General features: G+C 24.9%; 5 protein-coding genes across 12 annotated transcripts; 2 read left to right on the forward strand and 3 right to left on the reverse strand.

Annotated features, from left to right (window-relative positions):
- Window positions 1-115: 115 nt before the first annotated feature.
- On the reverse strand, window positions 116-3,479 carry LOC411553 (protein bunched, class 2/F/G isoform). Of its 3 annotated transcripts, XM_006566704.3 has the most exons (4): window positions 1,532-3,479; window positions 1,255-1,306; window positions 969-1,172; window positions 116-781 (listed from the first exon to the last, which is right to left on the reverse strand). In XM_006566704.3, the coding sequence occupies exons 1-3, from the start codon at window positions 3,379-3,381 to the stop codon at window positions 969-971; spliced, it is 2,106 nt and encodes a 701-aa protein (XP_006566767.2). In that variant the 5' UTR covers window positions 3,382-3,479; the 3' UTR covers window positions 116-781. The 3 variants fall into 3 exon arrangements, with proteins under 3 accessions (XP_006566767.2, XP_395024.4, XP_006566768.2); XM_395024.6 differs by lacking the exon at window positions 116-781 and having other exon boundaries at window positions 892-1,172; XM_006566705.3 differs by lacking the exon at window positions 116-781 and having other exon boundaries at window positions 1,048-1,172; window positions 1,255-1,410.
- Window positions 3,480-3,769: 290 nt separating this feature from the next.
- LOC411554 (RCC1-like G exchanging factor-like protein) lies at window positions 3,770-6,699 on the forward strand. 3 transcript variants are annotated; one of them, XM_006566716.3, is made up of 8 exons: window positions 3,770-3,907; window positions 4,913-5,173; window positions 5,306-5,594; window positions 5,669-5,841; window positions 5,941-6,102; window positions 6,185-6,312; window positions 6,366-6,497; window positions 6,568-6,699. In XM_006566716.3, exons 2-8 carry the CDS (start codon window positions 4,966-4,968, stop codon window positions 6,643-6,645), a joined length of 1,170 nt encoding a protein of 389 aa, XP_006566779.1. In that variant the 5' UTR covers window positions 3,770-3,907; window positions 4,913-4,965; the 3' UTR covers window positions 6,646-6,699. The 3 variants fall into 3 exon arrangements, with proteins under 3 accessions (XP_006566779.1, XP_395025.2, XP_006566780.1); XM_395025.6 differs by lacking the exon at window positions 3,770-3,907 and adding an exon at window positions 4,367-4,786; XM_006566717.3 differs by lacking the exon at window positions 3,770-3,907 and adding an exon at window positions 4,370-4,786 and having other exon boundaries at window positions 4,921-5,173.
- A 104-nt stretch (window positions 6,700-6,803) lies between these two features.
- LOC552843 lies at window positions 6,804-11,052 on the reverse strand. The gene is made up of 15 exons (XM_625219.6): window positions 10,953-11,052; window positions 10,710-10,759; window positions 10,432-10,627; window positions 10,201-10,366; window positions 9,914-10,086; window positions 9,701-9,853; window positions 9,421-9,584; window positions 8,996-9,336; window positions 8,722-8,833; window positions 8,364-8,633; window positions 8,073-8,273; window positions 7,824-7,976; window positions 7,600-7,754; window positions 7,284-7,497; window positions 6,804-7,104 (listed from the first exon to the last, which is right to left on the reverse strand). Exons 2-15 carry the CDS (start codon window positions 10,747-10,749, stop codon window positions 6,968-6,970), a joined length of 2,475 nt encoding a protein of 824 aa, XP_625222.4. The 5' UTR covers window positions 10,750-10,759; window positions 10,953-11,052; the 3' UTR covers window positions 6,804-6,967.
- On the reverse strand, window positions 10,970-20,567 carry LOC411735 (nuclear pore complex protein Nup133). 4 transcript variants are annotated; one of them, XR_001704732.2, is made up of 21 exons: window positions 19,849-20,023; window positions 19,429-19,768; window positions 19,051-19,368; window positions 18,800-18,970; window positions 18,605-18,734; window positions 18,339-18,515; window positions 18,095-18,254; window positions 17,859-18,021; window positions 17,620-17,779; window positions 17,434-17,546; window positions 17,253-17,359; window positions 16,968-17,184; window positions 16,750-16,893; window positions 16,441-16,642; window positions 16,214-16,373; window positions 15,935-16,130; window positions 15,672-15,866; window positions 15,378-15,600; window positions 15,139-15,291; window positions 12,378-12,490; window positions 10,970-11,052 (listed from the first exon to the last, which is right to left on the reverse strand). XR_001704732.2 is itself a non-coding variant. In XM_016914801.2 (21 exons), the coding sequence occupies exons 2-20, from the start codon at window positions 19,941-19,943 to the stop codon at window positions 15,158-15,160; spliced, it is 3,405 nt and encodes a 1,134-aa protein (XP_016770290.2). In that variant the 5' UTR covers window positions 19,944-19,966; window positions 20,549-20,567; the 3' UTR covers window positions 12,378-12,490; window positions 15,139-15,157. The 4 variants fall into 4 exon arrangements, 3 of the variants coding, with proteins under 3 accessions (XP_016770290.2, XP_006566772.2, XP_016770289.2); XM_016914801.2 differs by lacking the exon at window positions 10,970-11,052 and adding an exon at window positions 20,549-20,567 and having other exon boundaries at window positions 19,849-19,966; XM_006566709.3 differs by lacking the exon at window positions 10,970-11,052 and adding an exon at window positions 20,430-20,540 and having other exon boundaries at window positions 19,849-19,966.
- Window positions 11,489-14,980, forward strand: LOC725984. Its single transcript, XM_006566711.3, has 13 exons — window positions 11,489-11,595; window positions 11,759-11,945; window positions 12,042-12,307; window positions 12,365-12,751; window positions 12,836-13,000; window positions 13,062-13,240; window positions 13,312-13,535; window positions 13,597-13,739; window positions 13,807-14,007; window positions 14,117-14,242; window positions 14,323-14,468; window positions 14,563-14,764; window positions 14,835-14,980. Exons 1-13 carry the CDS (start codon window positions 11,556-11,558, stop codon window positions 14,978-14,980), a joined length of 2,412 nt encoding a protein of 803 aa, XP_006566774.2. The 5' UTR covers window positions 11,489-11,555.
- Window positions 20,568-20,705: the final 138 nt, after the last annotated feature.

Below are 20,705 nucleotides of genomic sequence, written 5' to 3' on the forward strand. Positions count from 1 at the left end.
GATTAATAGCAATCCCGTATCATCAGAAATAATTGTTTTTAAAATTTCTGCCACTTGTTTGTATATATTGTATCATACCAATACATTTTTTGTTAGGAATTTTAACAAATTATTATACAATTAAAAATTTTTTATTAGGCATGTTAAGATGTAACATAAAATGTTGACAGGAAGTTGTAGATTTTTTTTTAATGCATACCAGTAATAATTGTTTCCCTGGATTTCAGCATGTCGTTGATTATATATAATACATATCGTTTTAAAAATCAGACTACAACACGACAAATTACAAAATATGAGAGATTTGATATTTAATAATAATGAAAATTACATAGTTTTGCGAATGTAAAAACTATTTTTATGAATGAAAATGATAACAAAATATCAACATAAAATCACAAGTAATTTAAAATAGTACAAATATCTTTCAAGCATTAAATTCTTAAATTGAATTTTCTTTTTTTAAATCAAATTTATGGTGGATGAAATTGGCCAAATGCAAAGGTAATAGGAAAAATAATCTAGGAATGTCTAGCTGCCTATTTCATATTGTTATATACTTTCTTTTTTTTTAACATGTTCAAAATCTTGAATCTATCATAAAACAATATCAACTCCATTACTTATGCTGCTTAATCTTGGCATGCACTCAATATATGTCCTTGTTTCTGTCTAAGATCGTAACAATATATATATATATCCAAAATGATTATCATTTTGAAAGAAAATTGAATTTACAGATTTAAATTATTATTTATATATATATTTCCTAAACAGTAAACTGAAATAGTAAAAAATAATCTATTATCTTTAATTTACTTAAAAAAAAGATTACTAATGCTAATATGTATAATATAATAAATCTCATTGTTTATAAATTTCTAAAAATCGTAAAGGTATATACAATAATTATATTATCCGTTATGTACTTGACAAAGTATTAATAGAAACTTATGTACAATGGTTACCTATTGACCACTTCCTGAATTGTTTTGGGGTAATTTTGCTGTTGATTGGTTCAATTGAGCCAATGTTTCTGGAGTCGCGTGTGCTTTCAGAATTGAATTTTCAGCTTCCAATTGATTTATACGATCCATAAGCTCAGCTATTTTTTCCTTGAGTACTTCAACTTCTTCTCGTACAGCAAACATCAAATGACTCTTAACAAGATCCTACAAGAAAATATTCTATTAATTTCAATATTATTTTCTATTATTGAATAATTATTCCTATAGTAAAATATATATAGCTTACCATGGCTTGCTCAATCTTATTATCAATTGCTACAGCGCTAGTCCCCGACATACTGCAATAAAAATTACATGCGAAAATTTATTTATGAAGATGCTGAAACATGTAGATGCTGTAGCAATTAAATTCACAATCTTGTTAAAAATTAGTTTTCTGTTTCTAAAAGGAGAAATTTCTATTAAATACTCTTTTAGTTAATAATACTAAAGATGGTATATATGAAAACTATCTGTGAATATGTATGATTTCAATAATTTAAGACATATTAAATAAAGTGTACCTTTCATTATCTTCGAGGGTATGATGTTCATCACTGCCTTGAGTCACTTCGGTTAATGATTCTAAAAGAGTAGTATCAGCAGATTGGGTAGTGGATCCAGCTACAATCCCTGAAATAGAATCCTGCTCCGGATCTGGTTGATGAAATGTTATATTTCCCTGTTGTATACCACCTACAACATTTTGGCAGCTAGCTGATACTTGTGCCATTTGTACTTGAGTATTACTACCAGAAGTTGTTGGTTGTATTTGAGATGATGGTATCACTTGAGATTGTACTGGTGCACCAGGAGCATGAATAGTTGATGATGTTTGTTGTGCACCTGTTTGAGGAACTTTATGAATATTTTGGATGCTCTGCATTCCTTGTATGGCAGTCAATGGCTCAGATATTTGAGTCATTGTTTTTGGATTAGGTATTGATTGTTGAGGTTGTTGCTGCTGCTGTGGTTGTTGTTGCTGTTGATTTTGAGGATGTTGTTGTTGCTGTTGTTGAGGAGCATGTTGTTGTTGTTGCGAAACTAGAATATTAGGTGCCTGTGATGTTGGTACAGGTGTTTGCTGCACAGAAGGTTGACAAACATTTTGGACTGGTAATGATTGATTTTGTGTGCTCACTGTCACATATGTATCTTCTTTTGAATGAGGTATATTTTGTTGAGATGTTACATTGCTACTACCAGTTTGTGTTATAATAGGAATAGAACCTTGGGGCATACTTTGAGGTTGAGTCAAATTATTGGGATGAGTTGGTTGTAGATTAGAAGGTAATGTGGAACCCTGGCCACTTTGCTGTTGTTGTTGAGATGCCAATTGTTGAGCTGAAGATTGAAAATATTGAGGAATTTGCGAAGGTGCCTGAACATTAGTTTGTGTTTGAACTTGCGTTGGATTATGCTGTGCATTGGGAGGAATTGAATTGCTTACTGCATAATTAGCACTTGAAACTGATGTAGAATTATTTGGTACACCAATTGATGTATGCACATCTGCATGTGCAGATACTTGTCCATTAGTATCAATGCCCATACCTTTATCTTCTGATACAATTGATTGTTTAGGTGCATCAGGTATAACAATTCCACTATCTGTTACTCCATATGATATGCATACCTCATTTGGATCTGATACTTTTGGTGTACTGATTGCTGTTGGTTGATTGACTGATGTATGATCCAAATAATCCATGCAAGTCCATCTGCCCCTTTTAAATGGTTCAGTACTTTCAATCTTAACAACTTTAAATCTCTCATTTCTACCATGTGAATGTACTTCACGTAAATCTGCATCTTGTTTAACATTACTTGAAAGTAAATTGATAATGTTGTTGTCGGTAACAGATGTAATATCCAAGGTATTGATATTGCTATCATTTACCGAATTACTGACATTATTTCCTTCAGAGGGAACAATTGCCAAACCATACTGAGAACTTGTAGGAATCACCGGAGCAGTGCTGAGGGCAGCATTACTGGTATTAAAAAATACATCCTCTTTGGAGAAAGTATCTTCTGAATAGCTAGGCGTTTCAATGTCAATGTCGGTGATACGCGAATGTTCGACCGAATTGTCCTCCGTATGCGATTCATCAAGATCATCATTTGAATCTTCACCGGCATCATTGCTCATACGAGAACCAACAGTAACGCTTGTAATCTGGAAAGACGATGTCTTTTTCCGACACTGGTTAGTGGCCGTCACGTTGCTCGAAGTAGTCAAACTAACCGGCTGATACAGTTTCTCTGGCTCTCCTAACCGAATCGTCTCAGTAGTTGTACGATGCACTGGATTCGATATTTTTCTACTACCATCCGATAGCTTATGGGATTTTCTGTGTACATTATCTGCCATTATTATAGGAACTTAGCATTCGAGACCCACGATCTTTGCATTCGTTGTTTTCTTGCATGTTAAAACCGACATCGCTCTTAGCCGGGGCCTTTCGGCTTCGAACTATTTCTCCCTATTACAATTGTCACAATTAACTTTCAAACAGACCGATTTTTATTCTTTATGGTAATTCAAATTATATTCATATTCTCATCTTATAGAGGTGTTGACAGTTCACCATTTCATCAATTTCACGGGGAAGAAGTGCATTCGCTCGAGTACCGTCCACTCGAAACGAATATTCACTCTTCGACAAATGCGGAATTGTCTTTTTCTTTCTTCACAGTCGATCACGTTACATTTAATCTCACGCGTTTACATATTACTATCTTGTGATCCAATTTTTCATTATTCATATCCTTTCTATTTTATTATACTAAATAAGCAGTTTAAAAATGGCTGCCAATTCACTCGTAGAATTACCACGAATTATATCTAGAACATCTGTGTGACTTTACATTACTAAAAATCTATTTTCATCCGCGATGTAAGTGCATCACGAGAAATAAGCATAGTACTCTTCTTTGACCCTTATCATGTAAATACGCCAGTAGAAATGTTCTAATCTTATTTATTTCTATATTGGATATATTACTTCTATATTTCTATACTTATTATAATTTATTCTTTAAACATTGAACAAAGTTTTTGTTAATTAAAAAATAATTCTGTATTATTTGTCCATTCTTATATTTTAAAATAATTATTATATTATTAATAAAAATTAAAAAAATAAAATTTATATATTTATAAAAATTAAAAAATAAAATTTTATCGAAATCTAAAACATATTTTCTTATTTATCAAATATTTTATTATTTTCATAAAAAGGAAGTTTAAATGTAACATAATGAAAATTTAAGTTTTATTCATATTATTTAATTTTTTATTTTTTTTATGATATAAAATTAATATATGCAATTATAATGTAACAATATGTCGATTTTAACAAAATGTGACATAATCTCATTATTCATATTATCCGCGTTTAAGTATCGATATATAGTCGTTATACATGAAATAAAAGCTTTAGTTTCTCGAAAAGAAAGTTTAAAAGAAACGAGAAAATCGAGCCTGCTATTAACGAGTTTCATAGTATATCTGTATTCTAAAGATGATTGAAATTACGTTTCTTCCTAACTTATAAAATTTATCAAACAATTAATAATTTGATTAATCAATAAAATTTATTTAAAGCATAAATTTTTTACGTTTATAACAAATCTGTAGAATTTTTTATGCAAAATCATAATAATCATGTTAAATACAATAAAAATAAATTTGAAAAATAAAGTACAAAAATCGAGTAAAATTATAAAACTTAATAAAATCGAGAACAAAAAACCAATTTCAAAAACTTTACCAGGTAAAAAAATAATTATAAGAAAAAATATAAAAAATTCATCCATATTGAGTTTAAATTTTTTAAAATATTGAATAAATATTTATTATTGAACAAATGTTGTTTAGTTTTTTTATAATATTAATATAGTTTTTCAGTATCCAATAAGTAATGAAAGAGATCATAGAGTATATGTTTGGGGTATGGCCGATCATGGTGCTCTTGGTACATTAAAATCAACAGTGTACGAAAAGGGTATTTCTTATATTCCAAAACCTAAAAGATTGTCTTTTGGAGAAAGGCATGATGTAACAAATATTGCTTGTGGTTATGGTTTTACTGCTTTTGCTGTGAGATCCAATGATAAAAATATTTTATTTGGAAGTGGAATAAATACAGATTCACAACTTGGTAAGAACTATATTAAAAATTATTTTTAAATTAGAAATAATTTATTATTAATTTGTTATATTAAAATTTAATTTTTCATAAATTATTTATATTTTTAATACATATATTTTAATATTCTTAATATGCTATTAGGTTTTGACGAAAAAGATAAAAAATTTCCCAATGGTTTAATAACTGAACCAAGACCTATTAATTTACCAATTAAAGATTCTTCTACTAAAGTCCTAGATATAGCAGCTGGAAGAGCACATTTACTTGTATTAACAAATGAAGGTTTATTTACATTAGGAAATAATGCATATGGACAATGTGGTCGTCCTATAATATTGAATGAAAATTACGAGAAAAGTACAGTTATTCATCACATACCTAGCATTAAGGGAAAAAAGATTAAAAGTATAACAGCTGGCCAAGATCACAGGTATAGAAATTCTTAATACTAGATATATAGTTCATTACAATATTTGAGAATTCTCCCTTATTGCTATATGATAGCATACTCTTGACAGAATCTGGTGAAGTTTATACCTTTGGCTGGGGTGCAGATGGACAAACTGGATTAGCACATTATCGAAACGAATATAGGCCAAGTTTAGTAAAAGGAGATTTGGCTGGACAACATATTATAAAAGTTGCATGTGTTGCAGATTGTGTATTAGCACTCAGCGGTATCTGCAATATTCATGTATTAATACTATAATAAATTACATAACTTTATTTTATATAAAAATAATATAATAAATAGATATCATATGTGATAATTACAGATAAAGGAAAAGTATTTGGTTGGGGTAATTCTGAATATGCACAGTTGTTTGTGGAAGATGGAAATCAACAAGTGAATATAGCCACAGAAATAGATAAATTGAAACATTTAGGTCATATTGTAGATATTGCTTGTGGTGGTTGCTTTTGTATGGTTTTAAACAGTAAGTAGTATTTATAAAATTATGTGTTTATAATTATGGTTTACAATAATTTAACATATGTATAATATAACGTATTTAATAGACACAGGTGATGTTTATGTGTGGGGTTTTGGTATTCTTGGTTTTGGTCCTAAAATTACAAAAATTGTGCAACCAACTTTAATTCCAGCTACACTTTTTGGAAATAATGCATATCAAAAAAATACAAAAGTAAGTCCATTTTATAACTAAAAAAGATAGAGTGTAAATAATATTTTTTTTAGGTGATAAAAATATTTTGTGGTATGAACCATCTTGCAGCTTTAACAAATACTGGTGATTTATATATGTGGGGTTGTAACAAATTTGGATCTTTAGGATTAGGAGATTGTAAAGATCAATATTTCCCCTTGAAGGTAAATTTATTATTATATTGCCAATAAAAAGTAATAAATAATAATTAAAATATGATAATTTCTATTATAGGTCAATGTAGGAGCACAAGTAAAAAAAGTTGCTTGTGGAATAGATCATACAGTTATTCTTTGTAAACCTTTTATTTAAAGCATAGTATATTCTCTGCATTATAAATTGATAATATATTATTTATAAAAGTTATGTACAAATTGTTATTTCATTATTATTTCTGTTATATAAAAATATTGTATACATAGTTAATTATTTTTAATTTTATAATATACACAAAATTACACAAAATTAAATTGATTAATAATGAATATATATTTAAATACATATTAAACAGAAAGTCATTATTCAAAAATATAATACTTGATACAAAACTTTTTATTGAGACTTAAAGCTTATTTTTTTTTGTCTATTATAATTATTTTATTTTTAAATTTATTTATAAAATTTGTTAATTAAATCATATATTTAAAAAATATAACATTATTATTAGAATAAAAGAATTAAATACAATTTTAGTTGCTCCACTAATACATACCATGTTTTCGTAAGATATAGTGTATTTTATTAAATTGGGAACTCTGCAAACTTGAAAATCTGAAAAAAATTTCAATTTCATAAATTATTATAATTATATAATTATAACTTTAAGTAATTATATAATTTTTATTAATTAATATGTTGATAAAAAATATAATATGATTTATTAATACATTGGAAATGAATTAATATCATGATGGAATTTCATAAAACATTAAAATATAATTTTTACTTACCAGTACATTTATAAGAAATACTGGAAGCATTTGAAGCTATCGATATATAAAGTGGTGGACATTCATGAATAAAATTAGCATCACTACAAGAAACAGTAATGCTATGTTCTTCATTTAATATTGATACACATGATTGTGATGCATTTGTTGTATTGATATCTAATGGTTCTCGTGACGAACATATAATTAAACTATCTGATTCAATGCCTTTAATCTAAAAATAATATATATTAATATTATAATATTTCATATAATTATAATAATTAATATATAATATTATATATAATATATATATAATATTTATGAAAATATTTACCTTTATTTTTGTCATATTATTACTGTTATAAAAATAATTAGGATGTAATTTATAAAAATTAATACCATTTGGTTTAACATAATCATCATATGAATTTGAAAATCCAGATGAAATATAATCTGATCCACACTGTGTATTAATCAAGCGTTTGGGAACTATAACATATTTTACGAGTAATAAAAATATTAAAAAAAATTATAAAATTAAAATTTATTTTATTTTACCTTGATTTATTCTTGGAATAACCATATCAACTATTGGTTTCAAAGTTTCTTCTGTATCTCCGATACCAATAGAAAATAAATCTGTCATACGATTGAGAGTTAAATCGAACCATGGATCTTTGGATCCATACGCCATAATAAAAATCATTGTATCTGAAAATATTAATAATGAATTATAAAAATAAATTTATCTAGTTTAAAAATATTACGTATCTATTACATTTATGTATAATTATAAACAATTTTTACCTGGAATTTGTTCTCGCATTCGCGATATAATTTGCAAACAATATTCTTTATCAGTTTTAGATATATCAGAAGTACGTGGAATAATTAAAACAATATCAGAACGTGCACCACCAACTCCACGACTACGTTCGGTATTAAGTTTATTCATCAGATACATTTCTAATTTCATGAGTGATTTAGGTAGATCAAAACCATGAGTAACTAAAAAAAAAAATTATTTATAACTTATAAAAAGTAAGTTATAAAAAAATATATTATAATTAATTCATTCTTAATTTCAGATTCACATACTATTTTCATAATGCGATGAATTATAAGCATAAAAATCCAAAATGTTATAAGTGCTATTAATCATTGGTATTCCATTATGACCATTTATTAATGTAAAGTTTGAATTAAATTGATTTATGTCTACATTTTCTAATAAATATGCAAGAATAACTTTTATTGCAGAAAATTCCCAATTTGTATCCAAAATGATTGTCAAATCAATGGATATTTGATTAAATTTATATAATTTATCTGTTTCAACGCATGAAAGATCCTTATTCATTTGTAAAGCTATAAAAGTATTAAATGAAATAAATTTTTGATATTTAATTCAATAAATAATTCTAAATCATTTATATAAAATTTTATCAATACTTACGCACATATTTTTCTAATTCATTTACCGCATTTTCTGAAAACTTTTGTATTATTAGATTGTCGAGCGTTGCTTTTGCTAAATCAGGTTGTAGTAATAAAGCAGCACTATATGTCTGAAAAAATTAATAACAATAATTTAAAAAAATTTTTATTTCATTAAATAATTTTTAAATTTCTTTAAATCTTTATAATATCTATTAAGTTTCACTATTGGTATACTTTTGAAAAAAAAAAATAATCATAAATGTTAAATGTTAAATGTTAAAATAATTTACCTCTGCAATCAATTTTTCTTGTGGTGCAACAGATGTAAATAGTTTTCTTCTATTACATGCTCTAATGGAAGAGTCAAAAACTCCCAATGAACTATAATACATATCAAAAATTTGTGAAAGTTTTAAATTAGGTATTGTATTGTACCATTTATAAATTTCATTGGCCAAAATTAAGCCATCTAAATCTCCTCTGATTTCTGCCGTTGTCATCTCATATTTATCATTAGAATTTAAAAAATACCATCGTGGCAAAGCAGTAGAATTCCAATTGCCAGTTACTCCAACACTAACTGTTTTGTCATTTAGAGGGCCTTGTCTTAAAGCTACTTCTGCTAAATCTCCTACAATTTTAATAATAAATATCATATAATTATTTTAAAAAATAATTTATTAATGATTTATATCTTATAAAAAATTAATATTACCAGCAAACGTCGCAAACCATTTATTTTCTATAGTCAATTGTTTTAATGAAAATGAATTGTTTTTTTGCAAAATATCTGATTCCAAATCATAAAGATTTACTGATCCTGGTTCTGTAGCTGAAGCTATTCCAGCAAGTACTAATCCAAAAGAAGTTGCACCCCATCTAAGAAGATTATTAGAGTTATTTTAATGAAACAGTAAAATTCATTTATTTCCTTTAATTATTTTTTTTTTTTTCATTATTTAATTTTATAATTCTTCAAGAAATCATAGACTTACAGAGTTTTTACAACACCATTTTCCACAGGACATTTACTAAGAACTGATGCTGATAATCGAGCACTATCTGGATGATTGGGTGGTGGATCTTGATAAATTGAATTTGGATCAACCATAGTGTGTTCATCTTTATTTTTATGCTTCATACTTTTTCTGTATAAAAATTATATTATTTCTGATATCAATTACATTATATAATTTTTTTTTACTTACATTTCATCAAATGATAAAGTTTCTACATCATTAACAATATTTTCAGTTTTCGTCTTATGCTTGTCTTTAACATTTCTTGGATATCTATAAGTATCTGCAAATCTACAAACTTTTGTTTCGTCTCCTCGTTCATAGATTTCAACGCTACTTGATAACATAAAATGCAGTGTACACTACAATATAAATAGTATTATTATATAGTATTAAGTATTTTATTATTATGATATTAGTTATAGAAATATATATATATATGCAGATATGAAAAATATTCTAAATCGTATACATACTCTTTCAACATCTGTAATACTGTTATTAGGAAAGTTGATAGCATTTCCAGGTATGAGACGTAGAGTTTGAGCAAAACGAAAAAATTGATGGGCATTCGGTGCATAGGGTGATATTCCATCTTGAATAGGAATCGAAGGATTTGGAGCAATACCATCTTGTCGAAAACTATAAATGAAATATTAATGAAATTATTTTTTTAATATTATAATTTGTTTAAAATATGAAATTACCGATGTAGAATTGCTATTGACAGAGTTCTTAGATCCATATTAAGACCCTTTGTATTTTCAATTTTACGAAGTATTGCAATAAATGTATTTAAAGTATGTGGCAATCTATTATCTCTTTCCAAAAGATATTTATTTTCATAACACTCTCGAAGAGATGATGGAAGATTTCTAAGTGCATTTTCTTGTGCGTATACAGCTAGAAACAAATAATAATAAAAATTTAAAATATTAAATTAATTTAAATTTTATAATATAATTCAGCCATAAAAAATACTTACTTAATGTAAAAAAAATAAAAAGATACAAAAACTTTGCCATTTTACTGCAACTAAAAAAGATGTAATATATAAAATTAATAAATTTTTTATAATACTTTTAATAATTTTAATAATTTAATTATAAAAAAAAATTAATAGTAACTAACATGAAATAATATAAAATATATTACATCAAACTGTTATATATATTTAATTAAAAAAATAATTATAATAGAACTAAATTATGTTTAAAAAAATACATACCACAAATAATTTTTTACTTTTTTTTAATGCAGTATATATGATATCCCTTCAAATTCGTTTAGTAAAGTATAACACCACACCTATCTTGATAGAATAAAACCTATCATACAGATAAGATAATATGTTATGAGTAATAACTCCTTATTTTATTACAGTATCTTTTTAAAAATTCCAAAAATATAAAAAAAATCAAACAATTAATTAAACATACATTAAATAAATTTACCCATTATTTTTATCATAAAAATCTCTTTTTTTAAATTAAATATCAATACATTTTATTATACAAGTCAATAAATCTGTATTAGAGAAAACTAAATTCTTATTTTTTTCTAAATTAAATTAATATTTATAAGATAGTATTTGTGTAGTTGTTAATTAATTTGATAATAATTAGTTTGATAATTAAAAAATGTATAAACTTTGCAATTTTATTTTTAAAAAATTATATATTTTTATTGATATTATCTTATCAAGTTTAAATAGAGTACAATCATTTTTTTATTTGTATATGACAATGAATCATAAAGTTTTAAGTAGATATGAATAACAAGGTGTAAATGTTAGATTTTCAATAATATAGAATAAATCTCTAACATAATTATGATATTTAATAAAATTGTATTATTAATAATTTATTTTGGTAAGTCCCTACAAATTATAAAATATTTTAACAGATATAAATAAAATAAAATAAAATTAATAAAATATAATTAATAAAAAGATAAATTAAATTATAAACTATAATATTAATATAATATAAGTTATAAATTATAATATTATTTTAAGCATTTTGTTTGTAATAGAATTACAATTAATATGGACACAAACAACTATACCCAAGTCACTTAGAGAATGTTATAAAAATAATGTCACATTGAATCCTCCTATTCCATTAAATTTACGTATATTGATTGATATCATACAGAAGATGGAAAAATATTCATATTCAACAATAGATATGAGAATAATGTCTTCATCAATATTACACAGGTATATACAATATATATATATATATATATATATATATATATATAATTATTGATATATCTAATATTTTGACTGAAACATAATAAACAAAATTTATAGATTTAGATTTGATGGTATTGAATATCATAAAAATATTCAAACTACGGAAAATATATTGCCATTCAGTGGAACTGGAATACAACGTATTAAACACAAATTGATAGAAGAATTAATTCCAGGCAAACCAGAAATTTTACCAGTTCATATACTTTCACAGGAAGAACGTTGTATACTTCACCAGGCTATTTCAAGCTCAATTTTGTTATTTGATAATGAAAATAAATATAAATTATATGAACAAATTCCTCAAACTAAAAAATTAAGAGGTAATTATTAAAAAAAACAGATATTTATAGCAATTAAAATAAAAAATTATTATATAGATAGAATGCTTACTGATACATGGAATTATCCAAGACAACAAGGAGTGATTCTGACACCATGTGGTACTATTGCCCCTGGAATAATTATAGGAGCAATTGCTGCATCTCTTCAACATCAAAACATTGCTGTAAATCAATTGGTTACAAATTTGGAAGCACCTTCAAATACAGCACATAATTATGATTCTCCCAACAAAATATTATTTAATAATACTTTTCATTTATTAAAAATGAATTCTACAAATATATATAATTTAAAATACAATAAAGAAGAAGTTGAATTTATTCTTCCAAGAAGTCAAATAATTCATAAACCTTCTATGTGGTATAATGCTTTAAAGTCATCATCTATGAAAATTGATAATATATGGTTAACAACAATTGCAGGCAAGATATATTATTGTACTAATAATTGTAAATTTATTAGATTTAACGTACAAATAATATAATATACAGAGAATTTTTATCTAGGCGAATTAGCAGAAATGATTGTGTATCAAGGACCTTTAGGAAATAATATAACTTTTGGTGCAACAGGATTCTGGCAAAATATCATACGTCCAACTATTTATTATCTCACAAATTCATATAAAAATTTTTATGTAACTCGAGCTGAATTAATAGGAGGCATTGATGGTAAATTAATAATATTTTATTTTATTTTCTAAATAAAACACTTATTTATAATTTATTTCAGGAATGATAATTTCAAGTTATTTACAAAGTTGGATTCAAGATTTTTACAGTCTTCGACTCAGTCAAATTTTAGAAATGTATTATTCATATGAAGGTGTTGTATTCAATACAAACGTAAAAGCTTGCGATCGAATACAAACCTTCCAATATGCAGTACCAAAGACTATTTTAAATGAGCAGGTTTGTCACGATTATTAATGAAATTAGAGAAAAAATATAATACTTTAATGTATAAATATTATTTGTAATAGACTTATGCTATAGCTCAGACATTAGCTTATCGTAAAAGCATCGCGTATATTTCTCCTGAAACATTACAACAAATGGTTGATTTTGCAACTGAAAAATTTTATACTTATGCAGAAAATCATTTATTTCCTGAATTATCTTGTCATCAAATAAATCAACCACAAATAGAAGCGATAATCATATTTGACGGTGGATGGACAATACAATATACAATAGATTTCCTTGCGTAAGTATATTAATATAATTTTATATTTTATATTTTTATTTTCAAAGTTTTTTGTGTTTAGAATTTTAATACAAGATTTAGATATATCAATGTATGGATCAAAAATGGGAATAATACACGGTACTTCAGGAGAATGGTTATTAAATGTTACAAACAGTCCATCAATTGCATTTCAAACATTAAATAATTTTACAAATGCTATGTGTAAGTTTTAATATTTTATAAAAATATTTATATATAACTGATCATAATCATACATGATATCTTCTAGGGTCTACACAATTTAATTATATGCAAGTTTTAAAAACAGTATTTTCCTATCTAAATAATACTTGGGAATACAATCATAAGCATCATATAATTGGAAATCTTGGACAAGTAGTTATATTATTGGTTCCATTAGCACATATATCTAATAACGAAAAAGAATCTATAATAACGTTATTACATCAATTAAAATACAATCATCCAGGTAAATATATGAACTTTATATAATTAAATTTGTTAAAATAAAATGTTAAAATAAAAAATGTTAAAAATAATAAATTTTGATAATTTTTTCTTTATAACATAATTTACAGATGTTCATTTTGTATATTATGTATCGAGATATAATGAAAATTTATTTGAATCATTTATTTTATCAAATGAAGATTATATGATAAAAAATTCCAATATCGATGCTATTGTTCAATATGTGTTAAAAAGTATGTTTTATTATTAAACTAGTTAATATAATATCATAAATATATATTCATACATTTATATAAAATATGTAAATTTTTAGTTCCACGAGCACTAAGACCTGCAACAACTTTAGGTTTGAATAATTCAAAAATTCCCCAAATAGAAGATTATATAAGTCCTTCGAAATCAATTACTTATAGAATACATTCACATTGGAAACAAAATATGAAAAAAATCTTAATTAAAGTTTGTATTTAAAAAATATATTATTCAATGGCTTTTGTTTATATATATATATATATATATATATATATACTCTAATAATTTTATAATTTTGTAGATTCATACTTTTAATTATGGTACAATGAAAGTCTGTATGTGGATAAAATTTGAATCCAATGACAAAAAAAATTTGCAATGTATAGAATTAGCTGGTTATAAAGAAATTACATTAACTGATCACTTTAAATGTACCAGTATTTCAGCATGTCCTAATTTGTATCTTCATATCCAAAATGTAACTTCTTTATATAAATGTGCAGGTAAATATTAATTATATAAAAAATATATTAAATATGATGAATATAAATATACAAATAATAAAAATTTCAGAAATAGATTGTAAAACACCGGATCAAATAAGATTCATCATAAGAATAAATCAACAAAATATTGATTATAATAATTCTGCAGATCAGAATGTAATATTGATCTCATTATATATTTTTATTTTATTTATATTTCAGATACTTATGTAAATTTTATTATATAAAATAAAAAAATTAATTTTTCACTTCTTTTACTAATTATTTATGAAATTTTTTATTATTTAATATCATAATTTACTAAAAAAAATATAATTTCTATTATATATAAACTTATTTATTATTTTAAAAAATACAAATTTTATTCTTACCTACAATTATTCAAATAGATTAATAATTGCTATATGCATATTCATATACGAATTTTATCAGGAACTGAAAATTACTTGATGCAGCAAGATTTCCTAATTCAGGTTCTACCAAAAGCATATCAACTGGAGGAAGAAATTCATTTACTTCACCTCCTATATTAAAAATAAAACAGAAAAAATAATAACAATATTTTAAAAAAAAAAATAAAAATTATTTTTTTTAATGATTAATAATTTACCCATAAAGTGTGCGAGATCCATTAATTTAAAAAATATAGTTTCTTGTACTTGTTGTTCAGGATTTTTTCCTATAGTATCCCATTGATCTCGTTTAGCGGCTCGTGCCCAAATTTGTAATTTTAAAGACACTTTTTCATCTTCTTGTTCCATATATTTTAGCAAATCAAGAGCTTTTTTAAAATCATATTCATTTGCCTCAATATTATCATCAGATGTATATAACTATATCAATTATATATTTGATGTTAAATATAATATAAAAAAAAAAAATAAATTTTAATTAAAAAAAATACCGTAATTAATTCTGTTGGTGTAAATACTCGTAATTTTTCTACATCGTAACCATACGTCGTAAGTAACTGAGTTGGTAAGTCTTCCTGATGGGCTATCAATGCCAATTCATTATCAATTCTTTTCACACAATCTCTTATTTCTTCTTCTAAATCATCCGAAGCAAGAAGAGCCAATTTTGCTAAAGAAAGCATGGACTGTAAATAAAATGAATTCATAAATAAAAATATTTAAATAACTTAAAAAATAAAATATGTATTTGTACCTTTTTACGTGTCACTAATTCATTTTCTTGAATTGCTAAAGAATGAAGAGTATTAGCAGCAAAACGTAAATCGTCCATAAGAGCAGATTGTACCCATGATAAAGTTGGATGTTCAGCCAATTTTTCTGATAATTCAATTGTACCATCGCGTCTACACTTTTCTACTAATTGACCCTGTCGACCATCTTTTACATACCTGTATTCAAAGATTATTATATTAAGAATAAAAATAAGAATATTTCATTTCTAAATCATTAACAAATTTCTAAACAAATTTACCATGAAAATAAAAATCCCACAAAATCTTGAGCTGCAAATTTTTTTATATATCCATCCAATCGACTTTTATTGTTAGTTAATTCACATATTTGTATGAGAGATGCAAAATCACAATATTTTTCAGCTAACATTGCAGCATTATCATACTGTTCTTCTTTTACTATAAAAATTATTTGCTATAAATATTTTTTTTCAAATATTTGTTTAATTTAAATAAGAATACATACTCAATGGTTGAATTAAATTCATTCGATCTGTTTCATATTGCTTCAAAAGTATTTCAAATTTTTCTGTACCCTTAACACTTTCTAAATGACATTTTCGACCATCCAATATTAAATCTATATAACTCACTAACTGTTCGTACAATTCGTTTCTTACAGTTGAATCATTGGTTCCAGTTATGCCATGCTTAAGAGTTAAATTATACTAAAATAATAAATTATATTGACAAAGATTTTTTTTAAGAATTTTTGCAATAAAGAGATAATTACATGTCTAATATTATAATAATAAATACATGTCTAAATATTAACCATTGTAGTAAGACAATTTCTTAATCCATGTCTTCCAATTGCTGCTGTCCAAGGAAGATATTCAGTTATACCATACGAACATCTTGTAGGAAGAAATCGTTCAGCATTATGTTGTCGGTATTTCATCACTTCGTGTAGTACACCCTATTATTAATGTGTATTTAATAATTTCATATTTTTATTTTATTATTAATATCGCATTGGATTTATGTACTTACTAATAATATAGCATTTACTTGCATGATATAATGTGCTACCTGTTGAATAGGTCTTTCAGATTGAGTTACCTCTGATGCATTATTCACTAAAGTAGGAAGAAAACGATGCACAGTACTAACTTCGCGATAAAATATATCACGAGCTGTTAATTCATCAGATACATATGATTCAGGACTTAAAGTTTGTTCTATTATTGTATCTATAATATCTGCATATCTTTAAATAATTTATATTAATTTTCAACATAAAGAAAATTCATAAAAATATAACTTAAAGAAACTTACTTATTTTGAAGATTATATATGGTTAATGCTGCAATTATTTTTTCTGCATATTCTTCAAGAACATATGGTGTAGATATAATTATTCCCCTATATGTAACAGCACAAAACTAAATGAAAAATATAATATAATAGTACCATTGACTTATATATTCAATCATAATTTCATAATAAAATAACTTACTCTATTCCATAAATCATGTTCTTTCAAAAATATTATAAATAAATCTATAGCTTTCTGTTTTCCTTCTAATTGATTAAGTATTTGCATTGAAGTAACTGCATTTATTGTCATGGCTGGAAATAATATGTGATTATTAAAATTTATATAACATACATTATATTTAATATACATAAAAAATTTAATTACATAAATCTCTATGATTTGACCAACGTGGATCATTTGCTGGATAATCATCTATCAAATCTTTAGCAACTTTTAAAATCAGCGTATCAAGATTAGCATCTATATCCATTATTGGTTCTTCTTGCAAAGGAAAAAGTTGTGATAAAATTTCTTCACATTGTGCCTATAACAGAAAGACTGTTTTAATGATTATATTTTTCAATTATAATTTTATAAAATAATATAATTTAAAGCAGATTTACTCTATTTTGTCGTAAACTAAGAAGAAATGCAGCACGTAATTGCGTACAGTTATCAGAACTATAAAACATATCTTGAACTTCTTCATTACTAATAAGACTAGTAAAATTTTGTGTCGAATTAGATCGATAATTATAATCAGCATTTGTATTATCTGTGTAACTCCTAAAAAAATTTATTTTAGTTTTAATAAAATTATTTATTCTTAAAAGAATAAATAAATAAAATAAAAACGAACATATTAAAATCTTGTGATATAAAATCTGATGGCATAATAGAAACTAATCCAAAGTTTTTAGTAAATAAAACTGGAGTTCCTGAACACAATGCACCACCAAGAATGCTATCATCTCCACCTCTCACTAAATCTATTTTGTCCTGTTCATTTTCAGATGTACCTAAAATATTTTCATTTAAAAATTTGAATAATTGAATTTTAGTTATAAAATATTATAACTAAAAGCAAATAATCTCTAACTTACAATTCACAACAAGTACTTTATATTGATTATATATAATAGCTTCCCAACCACATAATATAAAGCGATAAGAAACTAAAGTTGATTCAGCATCATTATGATATGAAATAGGATCGATTTTAATTGGTATAAACCATTTAAATGTATTTGCTAATGTTGTACCAGATAATTGTATCAAACCTACAATATTTAATTATTGTATAATATATAATATATAATAAAAAATATAATAATTTTATTTTTAATAATTTTATTTTTTCAATCATTACCTAATGCAAATTCAATAAAAGATGATGCATCAGCACAATAAGCTGCCATTAAAAAGACTATTCCTTCATTACATGGTTGCATATCAATCAGCCAGGTTTCCATGTTTTGTGGATTACATGCACTTGATTCCTAATTAAAATAAATAAATAAATAAATAAAACATTTATTTCTTATATACATAATATTTTACATACCCAAATTTTTCTTTGGAAAGTTTGTGAAATAATATGTCCAATATCTTCATCAAACTCTATTTTCTCTTGTTCATTATAAGGAAAAGACCAATATTGCAAAGATGAACCAGCTAAAATCAGAACTCTTGATCCTCTATCTCCTAAAGTTGTGCAAGTAACTTTTACTAATTTCTATGAAATAAAATTAAATCTTTCATATTTTTGCATTATATTATTAAAATTATAATAAAAATATTGCACATGAAATTTACTGTTTCTGTAACTGGGGATTGAGGTATAGCACCAAAGATAAGAGAAGTCATTCTTCTTCCTATACCTCCTAGCCATCCTTGACTTGTTCTAAGAACCTGACAAGTAACACTATTTTTACCACCAATAAACTGTGATTGTAACAATGCTACTGTACATGTGGTTGTAGCTAAAATACAACCATGACCAGGAATGTAAGTAAGACAATCAACTTCTTGTCCAGCAAGTTCTGCACTTGTTTCTACGGAAGATCCTTCATGTGCAACACTAACCCAAAAACGTACAATACCTTCAGGAGAAACAGCCATACAACTAGGTACCTAATTATTTAAAAAATTTTAATTAAAGCTCAATTTAAAAATAAATAATGTTTTTAATACCTGATAGCCTGAAGGCAACCATACAGCTACACATTCTGCTTTATGAGCTAAATCACTTTGGGGTAATAATAATTCACGACACTGACTTTTAAAAGTTCTTTTTTGTTTTGAATCATGAATAGTAGTCTTACACTGCCATACAAGTAATCTTCGACCACATACAAGCCAAGCCCAACCATCTATTGAAATATTAACACTGACTGCAATGTTTCTATCTACAAATGTTAAAGCTTCTGTAACAAGTACAGGTAAAGATGATCCAAAGCTCTCAACTACATGGTTCGGTGATTTACATATTATTTGTACGGACTGATTTGATCGTCCAGATACACTTATTGTTCTAAAAATAAAAAAATAAAAAATAAAAAATTCATTATAAATAATTTTAATCCAAACTAGAAATATTTGTAAGAAACTTACGAATTATTTTTTCTTAAAGATTGAATAATTGACATACGCTTCCGCGGAGATGTTAAATTTCTTCCCAATGTATTTCCTATATTCGTTCGATCCATCGTAATTTCTTTTTTATTTAAAACTTTGTATCAAAAGAATGAAAAATTGATTTATATATAATATTTTAAATTATATAAAAAATCGTTTTTTTTTTACATATACAATATCATAACATGTTTTATATATAAAGCGGTAAAATGATTACATTTTAACATAACAATAAAAGCCAAAATTAAATACAGATACTGATAGTTTGATCAAAAAACTTCAAAATTTTTATCAATATATGACATATAATATATAATTAAATAAATATAAATTAATAGTTTTATAAATGAAATAATTTCTTAATGCAATAATTTTATATATAACAATTTTACGACTAATGTTAAATTTATATTTAGAACCAAAAAACAGCAATTATAAATCAAATATTTCTAACCTATTTCATAAGATAATATTTAAAAAATTTTTGAAATTAAATTAATATTTTTGATTCTATAATAATGAATTCAAACATGCATGAATATTGGTATTTTATTTACACTAATTATTTTTCTACTGTCATACAAATTTTCAAATTATATTTAAAATTATTCAAAACATATATAGCATTTAAAATCTAGAAAACGAATTTTAAATTTTTAAATACTTCCACGGCTACCTGATATAAGAAAATGAATGCTATAATTATTTTAGGGATTTTAATTTTTTTATTCCATTGGGTATCTGAATATAGATCTAAAACTACTATTTAATTTTTATTTTCATGCCATCTTACGTTTATTGAAAGAAATACAATAAATTTCTATAAGAGAAAT

The sequence above is a fragment of the Apis mellifera genome, linkage group LG11 (genome assembly GCF_003254395.2).
Source record: "Apis mellifera strain DH4 linkage group LG11, Amel_HAv3.1, whole genome shotgun sequence".
Classification (NCBI taxonomy): domain Eukaryota; kingdom Metazoa; phylum Arthropoda; class Insecta; order Hymenoptera; family Apidae; genus Apis; species Apis mellifera.

Bases quoted from the DNA above. Each gene is read 5' to 3' on its own strand.
- LOC411553 (XM_006566704.3), bottom strand. From the start codon at position 3,381: ATGGCAGATAATGTACACAGAAAATCCCATAAGCTATCGGATGGTAGT. The intron at 1,307-1,531 runs GTACACTTTATT...TTTTTATTGCAG, and splicing joins ACCCTCGAAGATAATGAAAG to TATGTCGGGGACTAGCGCTG. The intron at 1,173-1,254 runs GTAAGCTATATA...ATTTTCTTGTAG, and splicing joins ATAAGATTGAGCAAGCCATG to GATCTTGTTAAGAGTCATTT.
- LOC411554 (XM_395025.6), top strand. From the start codon at position 4,678: ATGTTAAATACAATAAAAATAAATTTGAAAAATAAAGTACAAAAATCG. The intron at 6,103-6,184 runs GTAAGTAGTATT...CGTATTTAATAG, and splicing joins CTTTTGTATGGTTTTAAACA to ACACAGGTGATGTTTATGTG. The intron at 6,313-6,365 runs GTAAGTCCATTT...TATTTTTTTTAG, and splicing joins CATATCAAAAAAATACAAAA to GTGATAAAAATATTTTGTGG.
- LOC552843 (XM_625219.6), bottom strand. From the start codon at position 10,749: ATGGCAAAGTTTTTGTATCTTTTTATTTTTTTTACATTAA. The intron at 9,337-9,420 runs GTAATATTAATT...TTAAAATTGTAG, and splicing joins ATGGTTTGCGACGTTTGCTG to GAGATTTAGCAGAAGTAGCT. The intron at 7,755-7,823 runs GTAAAATAAAAT...AATATGTTATAG, and splicing joins TATTCCAAGAATAAATCAAG to TTCCCAAACGCTTGATTAAT.
- LOC725984 (XM_006566711.3), top strand. From the start codon at position 11,556: ATGATATTTAATAAAATTGTATTATTAATAATTTATTTTG. The intron at 13,001-13,061 runs GTAAATTAATAA...AATTTATTTCAG, and splicing joins ATTAATAGGAGGCATTGATG to GAATGATAATTTCAAGTTAT. The intron at 13,536-13,596 runs GTAAGTATATTA...TTTTGTGTTTAG, and splicing joins TATACAATAGATTTCCTTGC to AATTTTAATACAAGATTTAG.
- LOC411735 (XM_016914801.2), bottom strand. From the start codon at position 19,943: ATGGATCGAACGAATATAGGAAATACATTGGGAAGAAATTTAACATCT. The intron at 15,601-15,671 runs GTATTTTTTTTA...TAATTGATATAG, and splicing joins CACCAACAGAATTAATTACG to TTATATACATCTGATGATAA. The intron at 15,292-15,377 runs GTAAATTATTAA...TTTTTAATATAG, and splicing joins GGATCTCGCACACTTTATGG to GAGGTGAAGTAAATGAATTT.